The 21,555-nt window shown below is 45.9% G+C and overlaps 2 protein-coding genes and 1 long non-coding RNA gene across 6 annotated transcripts in view; 1 reads left to right on the top strand and 2 right to left on the bottom strand.

Moving 5' to 3' along the window:
• LOC137562636 (zinc finger protein 501-like) overlaps positions 1–17,943 on the bottom strand; it is a 268,798-nt gene extending 250,855 nt beyond the window's left edge. The window contains exon 1 of the mRNA XM_068274169.1: positions 17,913–17,943. The gene's annotated coding sequence lies outside the window, so the exon portion shown is untranslated. The remainder of the gene's footprint in view (positions 1–17,912) is intronic.
• Positions 2,670–21,555, bottom strand: part of LOC137562635 (uncharacterized) — a 66,445-nt gene continuing 47,559 nt past the window's right edge. For 2 of the 4 annotated variants that reach the window (XM_068274157.1, XM_068274156.1), the window contains exons 2-4: positions 12,040–12,141; positions 8,790–8,877; positions 2,670–4,986 (exon numbers count right to left, since the gene is read on the bottom strand). In XM_068274157.1, coding sequence (XP_068130258.1) covers positions 3,755–4,885 — 1,131 coding nt within the window. In that variant the 5' untranslated portion in view covers positions 4,886–4,986; positions 8,790–8,877; positions 12,040–12,141 and the 3' untranslated portion in view covers positions 2,670–3,754. Of the gene's footprint in view, positions 4,987–8,789; positions 8,878–10,159; positions 10,248–12,039; positions 12,142–18,277; positions 18,333–21,555 lie in introns of those variants that run through there. The other 2 variants (XM_068274158.1, XM_068274159.1) reach the window with 2 other exon arrangements.
• LOC137562639 (uncharacterized) overlaps positions 18,019–21,555 on the top strand; it is a 45,591-nt gene continuing 42,054 nt past the window's right edge. Inside the window, exon 1 of the long non-coding RNA XR_011030155.1 lies at positions 18,019–18,412. This is a non-coding gene — a long non-coding RNA (uncharacterized lncRNA). The remainder of the gene's footprint in view (positions 18,413–21,555) is intronic.

The following is a 21,555-nucleotide window of genomic DNA, read 5'->3' as shown; positions in this document are numbered from 1 at the left end:
TGAGAGTTAATGAGGAGCATGAGGGCCTGCAAATTAGAATTTCCTTATTTCCTTTTAAACCATAAGTTGCCTGGCAGCCCTGCTGAAACAAGCATGCAGCTAATCTAGTCAGAAATCTGATCTGTAGGCTTGTTTGGGGTCTATGGCTAACGTGTTAAAGGGACACCTGAAGTGAGGGGGATATGGAGGCTGCCATTTTTATTTCCTTTTGAAGGATACCCGAAGTGACATGTGACATGATGAGATAGACAAGGGTATGCACAGTGCCTAGCACACAAATAACTATGCTGTGCTCCTTTTTTTCTTTCTCTGCCTGAAAGCGTTAAATATCAGGTATGTAAGTGGCTGACTCAGCCCTGACTCAGACAGGAAGTGACTACAGTGTGACCCTCACTGATAAGAAATACCAACTATAAAACACTTTCCTAGCAGAAAATGGCTTCTGAGAGCTAGAAAGATAAAAAGGGGAATTTCTTTCACCATGTCACATGTCACTTAGGGTATCAACCTTCCTGGCGGTAAGTCCGAGCTGAGCTCGGGCTATGCCGCGCAGGAGGATATCTCAGCCCCTGGTGGGGCGGTTTGCCCCATTTAAAGTGCTGTACGCGCAGCTAGCGCTTTGCTAGCCGCGCGTACAGCTTGATCGCCGCCGATCTGCGGCAATCGCCCGCACGCAGCGGCGGAAGAGGGCCCCCCCCGCGCCAGAGCCCTGCGCTGCCCGGACCAATGACTTCCAGGCAGCGCTAAGGGCTAGATCGGAGGCGTCTGACGTCAGGACGTCGGCTGACGTCCATGATGTCATTCCAATCGTCAAAATGACGACAGGAAAAGCCAAACAGGGGGACGCATTATATACGCGTTCCCGTTTGCTATTGATGCCGACGATCGTACTAGAGGGCCACATGTGCCCTCTAGTGCTGTTTCATGTAGCTACCACTCTGGTAGCTTTACATGAAAACACAAAAAATAAAAAAAAAAAAAAAAAATTAAAAAAATGTATTTCTGCCTATTTGGCAGAATTAATGAACCGCCAGGAGGGTTAAGCAATATCCGTTGCCTGGCTATCCTGCTGATCATCTGCCTCTTATACCGTTTGCCATAGACCTGGAATAAGCATGCAGGAGATCAGAGGTTAGATTTGATTAAAAAAAAAAAAAAAAACAGACTAGATTAACTGCAGGTTTGCTCCTGTGTGATTCAGACACTACTGCAGCCAAATAGATCAGCATGGCTGCCAGGCAACTGGTATTGTTTAAAAGAAAATAAACATGTCAGTCTCCATATACTTCTCGCTTCAGGTTCTGTTTAAAAGGCAGAGCATCAGCAGGACAGCCAGGCAACTTGTATTGTTTAAAAGGAAAGAAGTATGGCAGCCTCCATATCTCTCTCCCTTCAGGGGTCTCTTAAATAAACAGGTTATGTAGAATTTGAAATGCTCAATTAATAAAAAGGTTCCTAAAACATTTAGGCGTTTTAAGAAAAAAAAAATCCAACTATATTTTAGTATAAACAAAGTAACTCCCCCCACCCAATAGGTGTCTCCAGTAGTCCCCTCTCTAAGGGCCCGTTCTCACCTGAGCGGGAATCGCGCGATTCCCGCTCATGGCAAACCGCTAGAGGTTTTCTAAAAACCGCTACACATTGTAGCAAGTGGCAGTGTTCCGCAAACGTGCTACATGCAGCGGTTTGGCGGCGATTTGCAATTAGCGATCGCGATTAGCGTGCAAAGCACGCTAATCGTGATCGCTCCAAAACCGCCGCAGTGTCCAGTGATTTTTCCGCGTTAATCGTGGGGAAAAACACTCCCTCAAAACGTTTTGCAATTATAAGTGTGAACGGGCCCTAATGGAGATGCAAGTCAGTTTTGTATTAGCCAGTGAACATCAGACACTGTTTTGTGCACCCATAGTAAATAAAAAAAAAAAAAAAGGCAACCTGAGAACAGCATAAATTCTGCTGATACCATTAGTGCAAGGTTTAGTCACAAGTTTCCCTCCAAAACTTAAAGGACCACTATCTCCAAACATTTCATTTTTACCACCCCCACAGTAGTTACACCAAACATACAGATCATCCCGTGTCATTTATTTTAATTTCTGGTATAGAGCTTTATAGATTCACATATCTCTGTGTTCTATATACGTCAGTGCCTGCACTGGCGCGGACACTGCTGCGCAATGACAAGCTGGAGCCGCTCTCCCCGTCCATTGAATCCCAGCTTTCAATGATTCATTGCAAGCAGGCAGAGCAGCTGCGATTCAATGGACGGGAAGAGCGGCTCCAGCTTGTCATTGCGCAGCAGTGACCGCGCTGCGCTGAGAGCTGCCTCCCCGAATGCCTGCAGGGCACAGGGAGAGTGCGGGGACCTTCCTCTACTGTCGGCGCCGGAGAAATAGCGGTTAGGCGCCTGAGCTTTTATGGAGACATGGCAGTTGGGGGGGCCAGGGGAAAAAGGGCTATACCATCTGTTGCAAGTAACAGATCACCTAACATGTCTACCCCTATGAAGGGATTTTAATTCCAAAAGTCAGTCATAGAACACAGAGATATGAGAATCTTTAAAGCACTATACTAGAAATTAAAATAAATGACATAGGGGATGATCTGTATGTTTGGTGTAACTAATGTGAGGGGTGGTAAAAATGAAATGTTTGGCGATAGTGGTCCTTTAATGAAAACCAGAGAGGTTTAAAGAGACACTGAAGCGAAAAAAAAATGATATTATGATTTGTATGTGTAGCACAGCTAAGAAATAAAACATTAAGATCAGATACATCAGTGTAATGGTTTCCAGTACAGGAAGAGTTGAGAAACTCCAGTTGTTATCTCTATGCAAACAAGCCATTAAGCTCTCCGACTAAGTTAGTCGTGGAGAGGGCTGTTATCTGACTTTTATTATCTCAACTGTTCCTGGACTATTTACTTTTCCTCTGCTAGAGGAGAGGTCATTACTTCACAGACTGCTCTGAAAGACTCATTTTGAATGCTGAGTGTTGTGTAATCTGCACATATTATAGAATGATGCAATGTTATAAAAAACACTATATACCTGAAAATAAAAGTATGAGAATATTTTCTTTGCTGCTAATCTTCTAGTAATTATTCATAGTACACAACCAATTCACTATATCATATTTTTTTTTTCGCTTCAGTGTCTCTTTAAGTCAGCAGCTTTTAGAATTAACTTGGGCTTCCTTCAGCCCCATGCTGTCTGTGGCCTCCATCGCCGTCCTCCTAGCCCCCACCATTTATCCGCTGTGTGCCCTGGTATATATCCCAGCTGTGGCCAGTCATGGTTGGCCGTGATGCTCCCCCGTCACCGGGAGCGTTCAGCACATGCGCAGCTAGCACTGCACAGGGGCAGAACGGTCCAGGAAACAAGATTGCGACAGGGACGTGCATGCACGGTGAACCATGACTGGCCCGCATACCAGGCAAGAAGGGAGGGGCCTAGGACGACGGCGATGAAGCCCACGGTCGACACGGGGCTGGAGGAAGCTCCAGGTAACTATAAAAGCTAATTCTTTAAACATCTCTGGTACACTTTAGTCTATTGCTTAAAAAACAACAACAAAAAAAAACGTTACAAAAAACTAGAAGTCTCTATTCCTCATTTGGTCATTGGATACGCTTTATTCCATCGGGAAAGCTACCTTCCTATGAATCATCTTTAGGCAGATAGTCATCTTTTTCTTCGATTTCAGTCAGAAACAGGAATAATTTCACTCATGAGGCTCTCTAACAAAACATCTGCTTATGGATTATCAGGTCTAGCTGATTGATCTTTCTTTCCATATTTCCTCCCCAAGATATAGAAAGGTGCTTCTAAATTTTTCTCATCTACTGTGTAACCTCTCATGGTCGGGTCTGTTTCCATCGCATATCCCACAGCAAAAAGATACAGAGAAGTGTAATTACCAGTGTTGAATAATGATGCTTTTGGGTGTCCCAGGAACTTGACAAAGGGTGCATCTGTGCCCAACTCTGAATAAATTTCCATTAATCTATGGAAAATGGCAACTTCTGTTTGACAAAGCTCAAACCGGAGGATTGGGGATTTGGCTGAGATGACATGCTGAGAAACCAGCTTATACCCAGTCAACCCTGTCATCTTAAGATAGTCAGATGCACGATCTATGCAAGATGCAAGGCCCGTAGAAGGTCTTCCTCTTGATTCTAGTGCTTTAACCACTTTGACTATAACTCTTCTGATTACGATAGAGTCCTTAATTAACTTGCGCAGACGGACAGAGGAATCGTCCGATAGCCTTTGATTGGAGTCTATTGGGAGGGACCTATTAAATGCAATGAGTCGCTTAGCAGCAAAGTCGACACATCTCTCGGGAGAGGTGATTGCTTTCGATGCTATCAGAATGATTTGAGTCATGATTGTATTATACCATTCCTCTGGACATTCCTGTAGAGTGTAAACGACATCTCCGTTATCAAAAAAATTGGTACTGGCACATCTATGATCATATTTGATCATTTCAGTTAATTTGATCTCTGTGTCGGTCTTTAGGGTCAGCACTCCCTTAGTCAAGGATACCTGGACCTCCTTTATGTTAGTTCCGTGCCGCTCATTTGTTTTACGAATTGCTCTACCAACATCATTAAAATGTCCTAATAGGAAACCTATCACAAATCCCTCTTTAAATGTATCACGTAGATCTTTATTGAAAAGAGCAGAGTCTAGCATCTGACACATCGTCTTCCAATAAAAGGAATCTCGAGTCCCCATCACAACAGGACAAGAAACACAGGGACCAGAACCGACCATTAGCTTGGCTAGTTGAGTGGAGACGGGGTCTTCAGGGGTGATTCCCAACAACATATCTACGCTCATCGACATGAGCTTAGAAAAAGCCTTCTTCTTTTCTTCCATAGTGTAGCTGCACAACACCCTTTCTCTTCACTAAGAGTTTGAACAGGTGTTGGCTCAATACTGTGATCCTCGATGCAGATCCCTTTTGTGTTCCCTAGGGGCTAAAAAATAAATAAATAAAGATTGGTCTTTAACCATTCAAGGACCACAGGCTTTACCCCCCCCCCCCCCCCCCCACCCCCTTCCCCAGTGACCAGGCTATTTTTCAGAAAACAAGTGCAGCTTTGTCAGCATGCTGCAGGGCCATAACACTTACCACACAAATTATTTTTTCCTCCTCTTCTTGTCCTTAATAGGACACTCTTTAGGAGGTCTCTGATCACTGTTTTTTTTTTTTATTTATTTTTTTTATTAAAAAACAAAAACAAAGGCTTTTCCCTCCCTCGTCCTAAACTAGTTCTGGACAGCGATCCATCCTCTTCCCCCCCCTCATAGGCATCAGCCTATGAGAGGGTTTCATGCCCCAGCCAATCCAAGGGACAGGCGAGTGTCTTCCGTACAGCGTTGCAGGAGACCGCAGCACTGTACAAAGGTAAGCAAAGGGGTTTTTATTCCCCTTTCGGTTAAAAAAAGTCTGCTACCCGCAATCGCAGCCAGCAGGCTGATCACACGGCAAGGATCATTTCCTGCTAAACTACAGCTCCAGGACTTGACGCCAATCAGCGTTAGGAGGTCCTGGTGCTGCCACCTTGCGACCGCCAATTGGCATTAGGTGGTTAAAGTGAAGCTGTAGCAAGGTTATATACCCTTCAGGTTGGCTACTCACCAATATGGAGGGAAGGCCCTGGATCCTATAGAGCTTTCCTCTCTTCGTCTCCTAGTTCCATTGCTGTTCCCAGTTGAATTCACGCACCATCAGGACTAGGGACGATCACAGATATGCAAATTCTTCTGAGTTGAAGCAAATATATGCAGCTTGAAAATGGACCAATCAATTTAAACCTGGGTTTGATCATTCCTAGCCAGGACTCGTCAGCAGGCTCTGGAACACTTGTGTACCCAAGTGCTCCCAACAACTGGAGCATCTGAACTGCACAAACTCAGGATGGATCAGCTAGCCTTTAGAAACACTTGGGGACACGAGTACTTCCGAAGCCTGCATGAGGAGTCCCAAAGAGGTATTCGACCTCTAGGTCAGCGAGCATCAATGTGGGACAGCGGTGGAACGAGGGGACGTAGAGAGGATCGGGAAGGCTCTATGGGATCCAAAGCCTTCCCACTACGTAGGTAAGTACTGTATACAGAGTCTTGGTTATCCGTCACAGGCAGGGATTGACTGATGCCCGATAAGCCTGCTTTCTGGTTGCTCGAGACTCAATCTTCAAAATAGGCCTAGCCTAGGCCCCTAATACAGCGCAGTGTTCTCCCCAGGCTCTTTTAGCTGGGTGCTCTACCGGGCTAGTTTTGGTGAGCACCTGGCTGTAGTGATGGTTAAGTAGATGCAAATAACTTCAAGTTGATGCACATTTATGCAGGTTAAAAATGAACCAATCAAATCCTGCTGAGTCCAAATTTGATTGGTTCATTTTTGAGCTGCATAAAACTTTGCATCAACTTGTAATTGGCAGTTTTAGGCAGTGTTTACAAACAAAAGCCATAGCTGCTAACCAGCTTGTGATAGACTGAGCAGCCTGACTCACACAGAGCCTGCAGGGGGCATGGAGAGGGTGTGTATAACTTCTATCCTATCACAAGCAGAGCAGCACATTCCTGCCTGAGCCCTACAAAGCTGACAAAGGAAAGAAGGTTAGATTATATAACAGAGATAATACAGCCACTGTGCAACTAGGAAAGGCTGCAGTCAAGGTGGCCATACACTGGTCGATTTGCCATCAGATCGACCACCAGATAGATCCCTCTCTGATCGAATCTGCCGCTGCCGCTGCCACCAGCTATACATTATCTGATCCGGCCGGCGCGAGTCCCCTGTTCTCCGCTGTCATCTGCTCTGCGCTCAGCTCCTCCAGCTCAACTTCACTTCCTGTCCGGGGAAGTTTAAACAGTAATAATAATCCGAACATTTATATAGTGCTTTTCTCCTGTCGGATTCAAAGCGCTGAAGAGCTGCAGCCACTGGGACGCGCTCAGGAGGCCACCCTGCAGTGTTAGGAAGTCTTGCCTTGAACTCCTTACTGAATAGGTACGGACCCTAGCCAGGATTCGAACCCTGGTCTCCCATGTCAAAGGCAGTGCCCTTAACCAGTACTCTATTCAGCCACTACAGTAGAGGGTGCTCTACTGTTTAAACTTTCTGCCGGGACAGGAAGAAGTGAAGCCTGCCGGAACCCAGCGGAGAAGGAGCAGTGGTGACAGCGGGGACTCGCGCCGGCCGGATCACGTAATGTATTGTCACCAGCGTCGGTCGTCGGAAATGATCGACAGTGATCGAATCTGCTGTATATCGGCGGTAAAATCGGTAAGTGTATGGGCTCCTTAAGAAAGACCACATTAGAACAGGTATAGGAACTTATAGGATAGAAGAAATAAGGCTGAAAATTGTTACAGAGTATCTAAGATTTTACTGAAAGAACGTTTTTTAAGGGTCATTAGCTCTGCTCTCTTTCATAGTTTAAAACACAGAGTGTAGCGTGGAAACTGCAAATATTAGAGAATGATGCAATGTTATAAAAAAAACTATTACTGAAAATAAAAATAGGAGACAGTTTTCTTTGTTACTAATGTTCTTTGAATTATCTGTACTACACATACAATTCACCATACGTTTTTTTTTCACTTTGGAGTCATCCAGGTTACATCCGGAGCTCAACGCTGCCGGCCGATGCAAGAGAGCAGCTGACAAGAGGTCACTGCCTGTCAGCTGCCCAACTGAAAGAGGTCTACTAACTTCAGGCTTCTTCCAGACAGTGGTTAGCGTCCAGTGCTTGACAAGCATGGTGTTACTACTGCTGCAATTTGGCTACATTTCAATTGCATCAAAATGGCACTCGTGGGCAACAGACGGAAGGCTGAACTGCCCAATTCGCCTGAAAGAGGCCTTAGATCAGCCCTGCTGTGTGCTGAGGTGACCTCAGGTGGGAGATGCAAACTAACACCTGACAATTCCTAATAAATCCAGTCCATGTTTGCCGCGTCACTTCCAAGCAGAGAAAGGCCCAGTGCGCACCAAAAACCTCTAGCAGATCCGCAGAACGCTAAAGGTTTTTGAAGCAGATTTCAGAGCAATTCTAGGCATGTTTAGGCCCCGTTCACATCTGAGCGTTTTGCCAACAAAATGCTCAAGCGCTAGTGCTTTTTAAAGCGCTAGTGCCATAATACCATATGGGTCCATTCTCACGTGAGCGATTTGCGTTAATCGCCGACGATTAATGCAAATTGCCCAAACGCAGATTTGTATCCTGCACCATTTTCAGGCGATTTCCCGGCGTGTGAATGCCGATTTTTTCGCGTTAACCGCCAAAAATCGCCAGAGCAAAACGCTAGCAAAAACGCTAGTGTTTTGCAAGTGTGAATGGGTCCTTATAGAGATTTTTCTAAACATGCCTAGCGTTTTTGGGAGCGCTTTTGTGTAGCAGATTATAAATATTGTTACAGTAAAGCTGTTACTGAACAGCTACTATAACAAAAACACCTGGAAAACCGCTTTGATCTGGCGTTTTTCAGAGCGGTTTTCAAATTTTCTATACTTTACATTGAGGCAGAAACGCCTCAGGAATAAAAAAAAAAATGCTGCAGGACAGGAGTTTACATTTGGGGGAAAAACTAACCGCTCTGGTGTGCACCATCCCATTCACTTTTATTAGCCAGGCGGTTTTCCCCCTGCAAGCATTTTAAAAAACACTTCAGAACCGCTCTGGTGTGCACCAGCCCTGAGTTAATACACAATGTCACTACAGCATGTGTACAGCAGCAGCACAGCACACACCTATTCTCATACATCTGATACCTTTTATGGAAGTAGGTCTTGCCGCTGTAAATTGGTGAATCCTGCATCCAGCAACTTCCAATCCGAGAGACAAAGCACAGATCTGTTGCTGAAAAGACAAATAACATTTTTATTGCACTTTTCTCCAAGCGGACTCTTAGCGTTTGACCTGCAGCCACTATGGCGCACTCAGTGGACAGTAGCAGTGTTATGGCCCATACTCACGGGCTACAAAAGTGGCCTGTCGCCAGCACACGTGAGCGTGTGCGCGACAGGCCGGCGACAGCTCGTCGCCAGGTCCCTCCGCATACACACGGCGGAGGAACCTGGCAACTGATGCGGCGGAAGCTGTCGCTGTTGTTCCTCCCCCCGTCAGAAGCTCAATGTGTTCCTTGCTTGTTGCTGTCGCTAGTCCGCATACTCACGTGGACTAGCGACAGTTGCGGCGGAGTTGCGGCGGCGACCTTGGTCAATCGCCTGGCGACATCAGCGGCAAACGACGGTTCGGGGTGCGCGCTGTCTCATACTCACGGGCGACCTGTCGCCGCAACACGCACGCGCCGCGTGTTGCGGCGGCAATTGTAGCCCGTGAGTATGGGCCATTAGGAAGTCTAGCCCAAGGACACCTTACTAAATAGTAGTAAAACAAGAACCATTATAATTAGGGTTGCCACGGTGTACCAGTATAGCAGTATACCGCGGTTTGATTACTGGTGTTCAGTGGGTGCTTTTACAGGGAGATGGAACGCAAGAACAGGAAATAGTAAGGAGTACATGCTGGAATGGATCCGGGCAATGTGAGCATATGTTTTCCCCCACCGCCAGGACTTTTGCAGGAGCAGGGTGAGCAGTTTTATGGCTATACCCTGTGCCCAAATCTCCCGGCGGCTGAATCATATGTATGCTGAGGGAGTGGGGCACATCTGGCTACCATACTGGGGTGGGGGCACATTGTTTAATGTAAGGGCAGTGTTCTCCCCAGAATTTTTTTTCCAGCCTGGTGGCAGGGTAAAGTAGCTGGGTGGGGCGAGATGAAAGAATGCAGGGCCAGCGCTTCTCTGCACAACTCACTTACCAGAGGGAGGTGAGCCGATGACAGCCGGGTGCTCACCAAAGGCACCCGGCTAAAAAAAAGTCAGGGGAGAACGCTGTAAGGGGGAGGCCCAGGTCCAAATAATTGTGTAATACCGTATACAGTCATACCATGGTATTTTCTGAGACATCATACCATGAATATTCATTCCATTGCAACCGTAATTACAACTATTAAAGGGGCGCTATGGAGAAAAATTGTAAAATTTAAAATGTCTGCAAACATATACAAATAAGTACGTTTTTTCCAGAGTAAAATGAGCCATCATTTTTTTTCCTCCTATAATACTGTCACTTACAGTATGTAGTAGAAATCCGACAGAAGTGACAGGTTTTGACTAGTCACATCTCTTCATGGGGGATTCTCAGGGATTTATTTATTTTCAAAAGCACTTAGTGAATGGCAGTTGCTCTGTCCAACTGCCAAAAAAAACTGTGTAGCGAGCAGGAAAGCTGGCCAGCATCATTGTTTAAATCCTTTTTGAGGCAATATCTATATAAAAAATAAAAGCCTTGCTGAGTATCCCCCCATGAAGAGATGGACTAGTCCAAAACCTGTCGGTAATGTCAGATTTCTACTACCTACTGTAAGTGACAGCAACAGGAGAAAGGTAATTTATGGCTCATTTTACTCTGGAAGAAATGTAGCTCCTATTTGTCTAGGTTTGCACATATTTTACATTTTATAATGGCTGCTGTCATTGTATCACAGGAATAAATCATCATAAACTTTTGAAGCTGTTTGCAGCTCGATTTGCTGTGTAAACTATCTAACAGGGATGCTCATCCGGATTCCGGATATCCGAACTTTCCTCAGCTATCCGACCTCTGATCCGGATTCCGGATACCTGGGCAAATCCGGATAGCCATCCATGCATAATTGGCTGGGCTATGCGGATATCCGACCATTGAAATACTGTAAGAGGTCCAGGACATCCTGGGAGCCAAGCAGAGGGCTTGAAGTCCCAGCAACCAGAGAGGAACCCTGGCCAGCCCCACTTGACCTCATTGATCCAGATGGCTCCCAGCCTAAACCCTGGCACCCAATCACAGAAAGGAACACTGGCCAGCCACCCTGTATAATAAGGAGGGCTGACATGATGAGACATATCGTCCTGGCTTGCTGAATGCACACAGAGATATGCTCCTGTGCTGCTGGCCTAGCAAGTGCTTATACAGTGATATAACCTAAAGCTGTTCAGCGATTAACCCCTTCACTATCACTACACTATTGTTAAATCATTAATTAGCTTGATGTCATTGTCTGACAGTCAGAGTGTGTGCTGCAGGCAGCGGCTATGTGTCTGTGTGTAGTGTCACTAGTGTGCACAGATCAAGCCTGCTGGCCTGCTAGCCCGCTACAGTAGAGGTTAGGTTAGGGAATAGGATTACTGTGTTATTGTGTAGTTAGTACTGTAGTACTGCAGTCAGTGCTAGCTAGTTGTTAGAGTAGAGTACTACTGTGTTAGCTTACTACAGAACTGCTGTGCTGCTGAGCAGTGCCAGCGTGACGATAAGTGTGCACTAGTGTGTCTTCTCCTCTGCTGTCTGACTGTCACTCGGCACGTGGCACTTCACACCTGGCACATCATCAATTAGTGTTCCCCTTTCAAAAATAATGATGCTACATGCCTCATTGACCCTTAAAAACGTTTTTAAAGCAATTTAAAGGGCACTTCCGGTTTGTTGATCCATATATCCGAATCCGCCTGGATACTGAGGTCGGATATCCGATTCGGATTGGAAAATGTTGAACTCTGATATCCGCTCTGGATATTTGGGTATCCAGATCCGGATCAATTCGGATTTTGAAAAGTGGTATCAGAGCACCCCTGCTATCTAAACTTTATATAAGATATATAGACAAGTTACTTGTTATAGTTAGTCTTTTCATCTCGGATCCGCTTTAAACAGCGAGGAGATTTGGGTGCCGGTATTGCCTCTAATGTAATTTATCTGCTATAAGTACACTGCTGGCACATACTGTTAAATTTGGGCGCAGCATTGTCCTTATAGCGGATAAATTACATTAGCGGTAATGGGCATAGTATGGCTTTATCAGGCACCCATTAAAATATATGCATTCAGGAGAAGTGTGTGTGCGTGTGTGCGTGCGTGCGTGCGTGCGTGCGTGCAAAAGGGAATCTTAAGTTTACTTAACAAAATAATTTTAACTTACCTGGGGCTTCTTGTAGTCCCCTGGAGTCCTTCTGTGCCCACGACTACAGTCCCAGTCCCTCTGGCCAGCAGATTCAGGTTAGTGTTCGGCATTAAAAGACACCTGAGGTGAAAATAAACTAATGAAACAAACAATTGTATCCATCTTCCTTCTCATAAAAATGACTAAGTTTGACAGTTTTATTTTATATTTAAATCTACTTTAAGTTTTTACTCAATGACACATTTATTGAAGTATGCCAGAGCTAAAATCTATGAACTATTGACCCCCTTTTATCTCTTTCCTGCTCTCAGAAGCCATTTTCTGCAAGGAAAGAGTTTTATAGTTGTCATTTATTATTATCAGTGAGGGTCACACTGTAGTCTGACCCAGTCCTGACTCAGACAGGAACTGCCACTTGCATACCTGATGTTTAACTCTGTCAGGCAGAGAAAGAAATAAAAGGAACCGCATAGTTATTTGTGTGCTAGACACTCTACATCCACATCTACAGTGGCTTGCAAAAGTATTCGGCCCCCTTGAAGTTTTCCACATTTTGTCATATTACTGCCACAAACATGAATCAATTTTATTGGAATTCCATGTGAAAAACCAATACAAAGTGGTGTACACGTGAGAAGTGGAACGAAAATCATGCATGATTCCAAACATGTTTTACAAATCAATAACTGCAAAGTGGGGTGTGCGTAATTATTCAGCATCCTTTCGTCTGAGTGCAGTCAGTTGCCCATAGACATTGCCTGATGAGTGCTAATGACTAAATAGAGTGCACCTGTGTGTAATCAAATGTCAGTACAAATACAGCTGCTCTGTGATGGCCACAGAGGTTGTCTAAGAGAATATTGGGAGCAACAACACCATGAAGTCCAAAGAACACACCAGACAGGTCAGGGATAAAGTTATTGAGAAATGTAAAGCAGGGTTAGGCTACAAAAAGATTTCCAAAGCCTTGAACATCCCACAGAGCACTGTTCAAGCGATCATTCAGAAATGGAAGGTGTATGGCACAACTGTAAACCTACCAAGACAAAGCTGTCCACCTAAACTCACAGGCCGGACAAGCAGAGTGCTGATCAGAAATGCAGTCAAGAGACCCATGGTGACTCTGGACAAGCTGCAGAGCTTTACAGCTCAGGTGGGAGACTCTGTCCATAGGACAACTATTAGTCATGCACTGCACAAAGTTGGCCTTTATGGAAGAGTGGCAAGAAGAAAGCCATTGTTAACAGAAAAGCATAAGAAGTCCCGTTTGCAGTTTGCCACAAGCCATGTGGGGGACACAGCAAACATGTGGAAGAAGGTGCTCTGTTCAGATGAGACCAAAATGGAACTTTTTGGCCAAAATGCAAAATGCTATGTGTGGCAGAAAACTAACACTGCACATCACTCAGAACGCACCATCTCCACTGTCAAATATGGTGGTGGCAGCATCATGCTCTGGGGGTGCTGCTCTTCAGCAGGGACAGGGAAGCTGGTCAGAGTTGATGGGAAGATGGATGGAGCCAAATACAGGGCAAACTTGGAAGAAAACCTCTTGGAGTCTGCAAAAGACTTGAGACTGGGGTGGAGGTTCACCTTCCAGCAGGACAATGACCCTAAACATAAAGCCAGGGCAACAATGGAATGGTTTAAAACAAAACATATTCATGTGTTAGAATGGCCCAGTCAAAGTCCAGATCTAAATCCAATCGAGAATCTGTGGCAAGATCTGAAAACTGCTGTTCAAACGCTGTCCATCTAATCTGACTGAGCTGGAGCTCTTTTGCAAAGAAGAATGGGCAAAGATTTCAGTCTCTAGATGTGCAAAGCTGGTAGAGACATACCCTAAAAGACTGGCAGCTGTAATTGCAGCAAAAGGTGGTTCTACAAAGTATTGACTCAGGGGGGCCGAATAATTACGCACACCCCACTTTGCAGTTATTGATTTGTAAAAAATGTTTGGAATCATGTATATTTGTTGTTCCACTTCTCATGTGTACACCACGTTGTATTGGTTTTCACGTGGAATTCCAATCAAATTGATTCATGTATGGGGCAGTTATGTGACAAAATGTGGAAAACTTCAAGGGGGCCGAAAACTTTTGCAAGCCACTGTATCTCATGTCACCTCGGGTATCCTTTAAGAGGGAAGGTTTTGTGGGAGAATTAGGTAGGTTAGGATATTCTGTGTATTAAGCGTCGTACACACGCTGTACTACAGGGGACGGGTCCGTCAGACCCTCCCGCTGGGCGGGCATTCCAGCGACAGTACTGCGTGTGTACAGTCTGTCTGCAGACTGATAAGGCTGTTTCTGAACGATCCGCTCAGTGGATCGTTCAGAAACAGCCTTATCAGTCTGCCTGACAGACTGTACACATGCTGTACTGTCGCTGGAACGCCCGCCCAGCGGGAGGGTCTGACGGGCTCGTCCCCTGTAGTACAGCGTGTGTACGAGCCTTAAGAGTACTTTTTAACCCTGGAAAATCTTCTGAAACGTCAGGGGTCATAAACCGGGTGTCATTGATGCCGGGTGATACGCCCTATCCTGTTACCGCCTCTCAGATCTCGCTGCTGAGGACTGTAGTGAAGCGGCGCAGATGTGTGAGATCTGAGAGGCAGAGAAGGAGGTAAATAGGATACAGGGGCGTGCCAGACGGGAGAAAGAGGCGTGTTTTATGGGCACAGCTCAATCTATTCTTCCATTCCGCTCTGATAAGCAGGAAGAGTTGACCAAACCAACCAGACAATTGCATAAATACTGTTATATACTGTGTAGCACATACAGTACCGCACCAGTATCTGTTCATGCATAAGACCAGTATAAAATTTTAATTTGGTGTGCATTGGAAGAGGGGTAGTCATAGGGCAAGTTACTTCCAAATTCTATATTTTAACTGAAAAAGTTGGGAGGTCATCTTATACGCCCAGTTGTCTTATATGCCGGAATATACAGTAGTAAAATAAAAATCGGCAAAATTACAGACATTCTACTATAGTGGATAATAGAATAATAGAATATATAAAACTAGTAGACCCAAGCCCGTTTAACGGGCTCTAGGTCTTTTTACGGCCGCCGGCAGTGCGCATGCAACCGCCGCGCGCACACCTCGCCCGCCCACCCAGCTCCCTGGTCCCAGCTGTCCGTTACTGCGCACATGCGCAGTAACAAAAAACCTGGGACACAGGGACAGCTGCTGGATGCAGCGACACTTAGGTTTTATTAGGTAGGATTGCCGATATTCTATTTCTGTTATTTTGCACCCATGTCTACATGCAGCGCTTTCTTTTGGTACACACAACACATGCGTTATGAGTGTGAACTGTAGTGGAGACAGAACATAGACTTTAATGCAAAGCCTGCATGCAGAGAGTTCAATCCCTTACAATAGTAACATGAACAGGCCCATAAAATTGTATTGAAAGTGAATCGACATGCAGAATCATTTTGCAAAGCAAACATTGTGAGCTAATCCTAAAGGTGGCCATACACTGATAGATTTGCAGAAGATTTGACCATCAGATAGATTTCTGTCAGATTGAATCTTACAGGAATCTGATATGTGCCACATACTAGGAACAGATTTCCAATAGCTTTCAGAATGAAATCTATTGAAAAATCGATCTAAATGCATTATTGCACCATTAGATCCAATGCAACTCTATGGGCCATCGATCTGTTGCCAGCAGCAAATCGACATAGGCCGCAAGTCAATTGTGCATCAATGTGGGGCCGATCGATCAATTTGATTGAATCAATCGATCGTTGAAATCAACCAGTGTATGGGCCCCTTATGGCCCATACTCACGGGCTACAATTGTCGCCGTAACCACGTTGCACGCGCATGTTGCGGCGACAGGTTGCCCGTGAGTATGAGGCACACACCCCGAACCATCGCTGCTGTCGCCAGCCGATTGCCACCGCAACTGTCGCTAGTCCGCGTGTCTATGCGGACTAGCGACAGCAACCAATAGCCAGAGCACGGCAGGAAATCAGCTCAATAAAACAATAAGGTGAAGTCTCTGTGTGGGGGGAGAGAGAGAGAGAGAGAGAGAGAGAGAGAGAGAGAGAGAGAGAGAGAGAGAGAGAGAGAAAGAAAGAGAGAAAGAGAGAAAGAGAGAAAGAGAGAGAAAGAGAGAAAGAGAGAGAAAGAGAGAAAGAGAGAGAAAGAGAGAAAGAGAGAGAGAGAGAAAGAGAGAAAGAGAGAGAAAGAGAGAAAGAGAGAGAGAAAGAGAGAAAGAGAGAGAAAGAGAGAGAGAGAGAGAGAGAGAGAAATCCCCTGTGAAAAATCTACGACTTTCTTGGTGGTGGATTTTGCTGCTCATGGAGGCAGAGCTTAGCGCTGTAGCTCTGCCTCCATGCGCGTCAATCTGCCGGTAGATCTCCTTAGACTTAGAAGTGTCAAAGTAAAAATGTGATTAATGTTCATTTAGCCAGTAACAAGAAAAAAGGGTACATTATAAAGCTGTTACGCTGAACCATACCTACAAGTCACAAATCCTGAAGTCAGACAACCACGCCCTAGTTAAACAGGGCCATAAGTCCAAACATTTCAGACAATGGCAGCTGCTAGCATCTATTTGTCCTGCACAAGCACCTTCCTACCAACCATGTGTACCAAGACTATAGGTGATTCAGTCACTGCTGCAGCCAAAGAGATCAGCAGGACTGCCAGGCAACTGGTATTGTGTAAAAGGAAAAATCCATCTCTCTCAGTTTAGGTTACCTTTAAGGAACCAAAATGGCTGAGTTGTGCACTACGGCACATGCCTCCTTAATAGTGCTCCTGTGGCCAGGAGAGTTCTGCAAAGGCGCAGTTCATAGACTCATAACTATGCGAGTACAGAATGGGAGCGTGTTTGGGTAGGCGTGCGGCCAGGACTGCACATGTGCTGTGGTGTGAGACCCAATTAAGTTTCAGACTTTAGTTAGGGTGACAATGGCACAGTGGATGGGTCTGGGAGGACATTGGATGAAATTGCCAAGCGGGACGGGTATGACTTACGCAGTGGCGTAGCTAAGAAACTGTGGGCCCCGATGCAAGTTTTACAATGGGGCCCCCCAAGCACTCTATACATAATTGATGCGGCGCACCAAAACCTGCCAATGGCAGCTACAGTGTCAGAAGTGCAAGAAGGGGATGGGGAACAGTTTGTTAATGACTACCACTATTCAAAGTATCTGTAGAAGTGATTATTATGAGCACAGGACCAATAGAGAGCTAATACTGCAGTTGAGGGAGGGCCCCTCTGGCCCCGATGCAGTCACAACCTCTACACCCCCTTTTGCTACACCCCTGGGCTCATGGGCTGTAGTTTACCCAACCCTGGTCTAGAGCATCTGCAGGATACAGAAGCAGCAGAGCTCACAGCTATTCTCATACATGCCTGGGACAAATACTAAAGTGTCTGCAAAGTCCAGGGGCAAACCCAGGATTTTCAAAGGGGGGATTCCTGAATGGTCTCCCTCAGCCACGCACAATACAGTATAATACTATGGTAGGACATCATGCTGGGTACACAATGCAATTTTCCGACCGAACAACCGACAATAGGATTGATCAGGAGCAGTTTGGATACAGACAATAATGAGGACAGTCGACATTGGTAATGAAGGGGAAAGTGAAGCATTCACACAGCAGGGCACAGGGCTGTGCTCATACCCAACTCTGTTAAGTTCTCCAGAGCTGCTCTATGCTCTGTACACACACTGCTGCTTCATCCAAAGTCAACTGTAGCAGGGAAAGAAAGGGGGCGGGGCTGTGAGGTGCAGGATACCTGCAGATATTCTGGCGTCTCTGCCTGTCCCCAGACACTGCACCTGTCCTGATCTGAGGGGGGATTCTGGACAGCTGTAATCACCCCCTGCGTTTGCCTATGAAGTCCTCTGATATACCTGTATAGCAGTAGGTCTTGGTGTGGTAAATGGGTGAGTCCTGCAGCCAGCAGCTTCCTATCCCAAAGACACAGCACAGATCTGCTGCTGAAACAAAAAACACAAGATAAACCGCACAGGAAGAGAAGAGATTTCCTGTGGTGTCACGTGACCTGAGATATCTTGTTTGCACAGCCCTGAGGACACACCCCCACACATGCCTACACTGATTATACACAGGCAGTCTCCTGCCCACTGATTTACCCCTGCAGATGTATTGTACAAAACAGCACTTCCATATATGCACATCACAAACACTATAGTGTCCAAAACCCACCAAATATTTTAGTGACCAAGCAACAAAAAAAACAAACAAACAAACCTACCTATTTCCTGGCAAGAGAGGGATCACACGTGTCTGCGGGAAATGTAGACGAATCCTCTGCACTGTGCGGGGAGCCCGGGACGGCGGAGCGGTCAGCGTGGTACAGTCGGCTGCAAGGGGCTGGAGAAAGCCCCAGGTGAGTAAAGCTTTTTTTTCATGTTTTGCCTGATGACTCCTTTAAGTCTTTGCGGCGTGGTTTGCAGGGGATTGCGCTTGCTGATGCTCCACTCCGTCATCAGTCTACCAGCGGCGATCGCCGCTAGCAGGCTGTTAGACGGCGAAACCGCAGTGCTGTACAATGTAAAAAGGCAGCGATCTAGAGCAGCACTGTACTGGGGACAGCCGTGTCACTCTGCAAAATATGCATGTGAGGAATCGTCTGCGTTTCCTGCAGACACAAGCGTGAGAACCCTGTCCCTCTGTCTTCCTCATTTGTCCCTTTTCACAACTCGTACAAATTCATGTAAATATATACAGTATATATTTTTATAGTTATAAAAGAGTTTCATTGTCTCTAAACTTTATCCCCATCCTTTAAGCCTCATCTACACAGGTAGATGAGGCTGCGATCTGGCAGCTCGATTAGCCGCCGGATCGCCTCTTCCGTGTCCCCGGGCGTGCCCGCCGCGTCCCCGCTCGCCGCGCGTGCGCCAGATTCGATTCCCCGCTCGTCCCCGCCGGCGCCGCTTATCTTCCGCTCAATTCCCTGCCATTGTCCCCTCGCGGGGAATGAGCAGGGAATCGGCGGTGGGGAGATCCGTCCTGTCGGATCTTATCAACCGAGCCGCATCAGCGGCTCGATTGATAAGCCACATCGCTGCCGCATCTACGCGTGCAGATGCGGCTTTAGGCCTGGAACCCACTACAAAGCGATATTGCTAATGGCAATCACTAGCGTTTTAATGAGCGTTTTGTACGCGATTTTATGAGCGTTTTCTGTCGATTTTGGTAGCGATTTTAAAAAGTGTATGCGTTTTGCCAGCAGTTGTGTAGCGAGTTGCAGTTAGCGTTTTTAATTCTGATTGGTCCTTTCAATTAATTTTTTTTACAGTGTACAGTAATTTAAAAATGCTGGCAAAAATCGCTCTGTGTAGGTTTTGACGAGCGATTACGCCAGCGTTTATATACTTTACATTGCAGAAACACTAAAGCTAAATGCTAAAAATGCTGCGTGTCCTGCCTTTTTTGATTTTGGTAATTGCAATCGCTCCAGTGGAATTTGGCCCATCCATTAACATTAGCTAAGCGTTTAGGGAAATCGCTAGTGTTTAAAAAAAAAACCCTAAACGCTCACAAAATCGCCCCTAGGCCTCTTTTCCACGGACAGTTGATAAGCAGTGAAATGCCTCTCAAACTCTCACAACTGCTCACTGCTGCCTGGTAACTGCTTATTGTTGCCTGGTAACTGCTTGCTGAGAAAGCTACAGGTTGTCTCCTGTGCGTGGATTGAGGGGGGAGGCCCTAGAGCTGCGCAGCCGCACTCGCGGTGGCCATTTTAGAGTAGGCATGAGAGCCCGACCCGGGCTGTGGGGTTGGGAGCCGGCCCGGGGGGCAATTGAACAGCGGGGACCCGGCGGAACTGCACGGAGGGCGCGGATGGCGTCCTCGTGCATTCAAATTTCATGCAGGTACTGAACTTTTTTTTAAAATTTGCCTCGTAAGTCCTTTAAGCCACGCCCCTACCACTCCCCATGGCCATGCCCCCAACACACATACCTTAAAGATTTCATAAGAAAAATATGTTGTTTTATATTTCAAACCACACTGCTCCTTTCTATCCTGGTTCATTTTCCTTCATATTAATGTTTAAAAATAAATATATCAATTTAAAGGAAGGGAATAAAGTTTAGAGCCAATTAAACATATTTATCAGTAGATAAATACCCATATTTACATAGAAAGAGGGACAAAGTCCTGAATGAGGGACAAATGAGGGGGAAAGAGGGAATGAGGGACAGGGCTCCCAATGAGGGACAGTCCCATCAAAAGAGGGACAGTTGGGAGCTGTGCTGCCTGGTAAATGCTCGCTGCTGCTTGGTAACTGCTCGCTTAGTGCACAGTTCAGCTGCCCATGTGAAAGGGCCCTTATTTTCAAATGTTAGGCCTCTTTTCCATGGACTGTTGACAGTGGCGGCTCCAGCTTCAGATTTTTGGGGGGGCTCAAAGGGGGCACGAGGGCTGGCAGGCCGGGCTTGGGGGGGGGGGGGGGGGGCGCGAAAAATTGGGCGTGGTCATGATGTCATGTGGGCGGGGCTAACTGTAATGTAGTTGTACCAGCTAACGTAGTTACATGGAAAAAAAAATGAAGTAAACACACATAATGACAGGTAGCCTTTCACCAGTAAATGCACATAAGAATCAGCTTTTCAGCAGTTAATGCACGTAATGACAGACTGCGTTTCTGCAGTAAATGCACATAAGAGCCTGCTTTTCACCAGTTAATGCATGTAATGACAGACAGTTTCCCCATTAAATGCACATAAGAGACAGCTTTTCACCAGTTAATTCACATAATGATAGACTGCGTTTCCGCAGTAAATGCACCTAAGGGACAGCTTTTCACCAGTTAATGCACATAATGACAGACTGCGTTTCCGCAGTAAATGCACATAAGGGACAACTTTTCACCAGTTCATGCACATGACAGACAGCATTTCCCCAGTAAATGCACATAAGAGACAGCTTTTCACCAGTTAATGCACATGACAGACAGCCTTTCACCAGTTAATGCCCATAAGAGACAGCCTTTCACCAGTTAATGCCCATAAGAGACAGCTTCTCACCAGTAAATGCACATAAGAGACAGCTTTTCACCAGCTAACGCACGTAATGACAGACAGCCTTTCACCAGTAAATGCACATAAGTGACAGCGTTACCCCAGTATAAGTGACAGCGTTACCCCAGTATAAGTGACAGCGTTATCCCAGTATAAGTGACAGCGTTACCCCAGTAAATGCACATAAGTGACAGCGTTACCCCAGTATAAGTGACAGCGTTACCCCAGTAAATGCACATAAGTGACAGCTTTACCCCAGTATAAGTGACAGCGTTACCCCAGTAAATGTACATAAGTGACAGCGTTACCCCAGTATAAGTGACAGCGTTACACCAGTAAATGCACATAAGTGACAGCGTTACCCCAGTATAAGTGACAGCGTTACCCCAGTATAAGTGACAGCGTTACCCCAGTATAAGTGACAGCGTTACCCCAGTAAATGCACATAAGTGACAGCGTTACCCCAGTAAATGTACATAAGTGACAGCGTTACCCCAGTATA

Source organism: Hyperolius riggenbachi, chromosome 3 (assembly GCF_040937935.1).
Source record: "Hyperolius riggenbachi isolate aHypRig1 chromosome 3, aHypRig1.pri, whole genome shotgun sequence".
Lineage (NCBI taxonomy): Eukaryota > Metazoa > Chordata > Amphibia > Anura > Hyperoliidae > Hyperolius > Hyperolius riggenbachi.
This window is presented reverse-complemented; position numbering and strand designations above follow the sequence as displayed.